Source organism: Propithecus coquereli, unplaced genomic scaffold, assembly GCF_000956105.1.
Source record: "Propithecus coquereli isolate 6110/MARCELLA unplaced genomic scaffold, Pcoq_1.0 Scaffold501, whole genome shotgun sequence".
NCBI lineage: Eukaryota > Metazoa > Chordata > Mammalia > Primates > Indriidae > Propithecus > Propithecus coquereli.
Window position 1 is genome coordinate 1,099,402 of NW_012150853.1, and position 3,153 is coordinate 1,102,554.

Below are 3,153 nucleotides of genomic sequence, written 5' to 3' on the forward strand. Positions count from 1 at the left end.
TGGCAAATACATAGAAACACAGTTTTTACAAATTGACTTTTGTGTGTTGATGTTGTATCCTGCAGCCTAGCCTTTTTTATTTTTTGTAGAGACTGGGTCTCACTCATGCTCAGGCTGGTCTCAAACTCCTGGCCTCAAGTGAGCCTCCTGTCTCAGCCTCCCTGAATGCTAGGATTACATGCGTGAACCACCATGCCTGGCCACATCCCCAAAATTATAAGTTGTGTTTTTATTTTCATTCAATTCAAAATACTTTCTAATTTCCCTTTAGATGTCTTCCTTACATAGATTTTAGAAGTGGTATTTAGTTTTCAAATATTTGGGGATTTCTCGGAGATCTTTCTATTGGTTTATAATTGAATTCCATTGTGGTCAGAGAATATATAACACTTTGCATGACTTAAATCCATTTCAATGTATTGAGATTTGTTTTATGGCCCAGGCTACGATCTATCTTGGTAAATGCTCCAGGTGTACTTGGAAAGAATATATGTAAGGGTGTTGTTGGGTGGAGTGTTCTATGTTCTATAAATGTCCATCTGTTCTAGATAGACGATAGTGTTGTTGAAATTGTCTGTAAACTTACTGTTTTCTGCCTACTTGTTCTATCAACCATTGAGAGAGGAGTTGAAATCTCTGGCTATGTCTTAGTTTGCTAGGGCTACCATACGAAATACATAAACTGGGTGGCTTAAACAAGAGAAGTTTATTAATCTCACAGTTCTGGAGCCTGTAAGTTCCAGATCAAGGTGCTGGCCCATTTGATTTCTGGTGGGGGCACGTCCTGTCTCGCAGGATGGTCGGCCACCTTGGTGCTGTGTCCTTGACAGGTCTTTCTTTGTGTGTGTGTGGAGAGAGAAATAAACCCTTCTCGATTCTTCTTCTAAGGTCACTAATCCTATCGGATTAAGAATTCACCCTTATGACTTTATTTAACCCTAATTACCTTCTAAAAGCCCTCTCTGCAAATACAGTCATGTTGGGGGTTAGGGCCTCAACATATGAATTGTGGGGAGCGGGGAGGTGGCACATTTTAGTCCATAGCAGACTTTGGAAGCACCCATCTCTCCTGCAGTTCAGTTAGTTTGTTTTCATGTATTTTGATGGTCTGTTATGAGAGGCGTACATATTTTAGGGTTATAATGTTCTCTTCATCAAGTGACCCTTTGTTGTGAAATGACTTACTTTACACTTGGTGATACTCTTTGCTCTGAAATCTGCTTTGTCTAACGTTAATGTAGCCACTCTGGCTGTCTGTTGACTGGTATCAGCCTGGTGTACCTTTTCTATCCTTTTAACCCAATTCTTTTTTATATATGAAGTACTTTTTTGCACGTGACTTACAGCTGGTCTTGCTTTGTTTTTCCAGCCTGTCAACCTCTGTCCTTTAACTAGACGATTTATTTTTGACCGTTTGCCTGTAGTGTGCTTATTGATATAGTTAGGTTTGAGTCTGTCATCTAGGATTTGTTTTCTATTTGTTCCACCTGCTCTTTGTTCTCTTTTTCCTCTTTACCTGCCTTCTTTTGGATTTACTGTTTTGTGATTCTGTCTTATCTCCTTTGTTGGCTCACTAGCTATAATACTTGCTATGTTCTTTCAGCGGTTGCTCTAGCGGGGATGGGGAACCTGCGGCCTCAAGGCCATGTGTGGCCCCTCGACCGAATCCAAACGTCACAGGATTTGTTCTGTAACATTGGGATTGGGTCAAAAGGCTGCACTCAAGGATCCAGAAGGCCACGTGGTCCCGAGGCTGCAGGCTCCCACCCCTGTAGGGCTTAGGCAGATTCTGTGTATAACCGTCTTTGGCCCCTTGTTGCCCAGGTGAATGAGTGGCAGGAAGACTGGCCGACCTTTTTCACCCGGCACCGGCTCCAAGCACAGCTGGACCTCATTGAGCAGGACTATGCTGACCGGGAGGCGCGAGAGCTGTGGTCCAGGCTGCAGGTGGGCACAGCGGCAGCTTCTCTGGGAAAGAGGCTGTCATCTCAGGATCCCACAACACTCGCGTGGGGTCCTCTGGTAGAAGCGGGCCCTGGAGCAGAGCTGGCCAGGTGGTGGACGCCGTAGTGCCCGAGACTGGCCCTACAGGGAAGCTGAAGACACCCTGGCTCCTGAGCGTGGCTCTTGCCCGCTGGGTCACCAGGTGTTTAACCTGAAACTTTCCTCATGGGAGACCAAGGAGCCTAAGGCTTGTACATGGTGGCATTTAGTATTACTCTTCTCATTATTGGTAATATTGTCCACTCTTACCCCTGTTCCTCCTTTTCTGCCAAAGCACAGATGTCTCACCCCTTAGTGAAGATGTGGGTACCAGATGCCCCAGAGTGACTGGTTTCAAAACATAACTTTCCAAATGTTAAAAACAGAATTCACGTATTAATCCAGACTGAGCATGCATCAAAACGATTTTATTTCACTAATCAAGTCACCAGCACATAGGAGAGAGGTGGTGATATTTACTTGCAGTGACATAGAAGACTGGTGGAGAGTTTCCTAATAGGTGTAGGATTTCAGATTCTGCAGAACACCGACACTACGACCGCTAAGGGTGTCTTCTGTATGGAAAGCATTAGCATTGTGAAGCTCTGGCCCTAAATCAGCAGTAAGCAGCGAGTTAGGCACAGGGTGGCCCTCCTCGCGGGCTGGGCGGAGAGCGGCCGGGCCCGCTCCCGGGCGTGGGGTCGCGGCCTGCAGCTCCCTGAGCGATGGCCCCTGTGCGCCGCCACTGCTTTCCCAGGGGAAGATCCCGGATCTGTTCCGCGGCCTGGAGATCGTGCCCGCGCTGCTCCACGGCGACCTGTGGTCGGGAAACGTGGCCGAGGACGACGCGGGGCCCATCGTGTACGACCCAGCGTCCTTCTACGGCCACTCCGAGTTCGAACTGGCGATCGCCTCCATGTTTGGGGGCTTCCCCGGATCCTTCTTCGCTGCCTACCACCGGAAGATCCCCAAGGCCCCGGGCTTCGACGGGCGGCTGCTGCTCTACCAGCTGTTCAACTACCTGAACCACTGGAACCACTTCGGCCGCGGCTACCGCAGCCCGGCCCTGGGCACCATGAGGCGGCTCCTCAAGTAGCGGCCGGCGCCCCGCCCCGGCCAGACCCCGCCCCTCCGATCATGGCCCCGCCCCTTCCAGTCCTGGCCCCGCCC

At 49.1% G+C, this 3,153-nt stretch overlaps 1 protein-coding gene across 1 annotated transcript in view; it reads left to right on the top strand.

Moving 5' to 3' along the window:
* The window catches only part of FN3K (fructosamine 3 kinase), an 11,674-nt gene extending 8,556 nt beyond the window's left edge, over positions 1 to 3,118 (top strand). The window contains exons 5-6 of the mRNA XM_012656442.1: positions 1,825 to 1,947; positions 2,741 to 3,118. Of these exons, the coding sequence (XP_012511896.1) occupies positions 1,825 to 1,947; positions 2,741 to 3,079 (462 nt within the window). The 3' untranslated portion in view covers positions 3,080 to 3,118. The remainder of the gene's footprint in view (positions 1 to 1,824; positions 1,948 to 2,740) is intronic.
* The last annotated feature ends 35 nt before the right edge of the window (positions 3,119 to 3,153 follow it).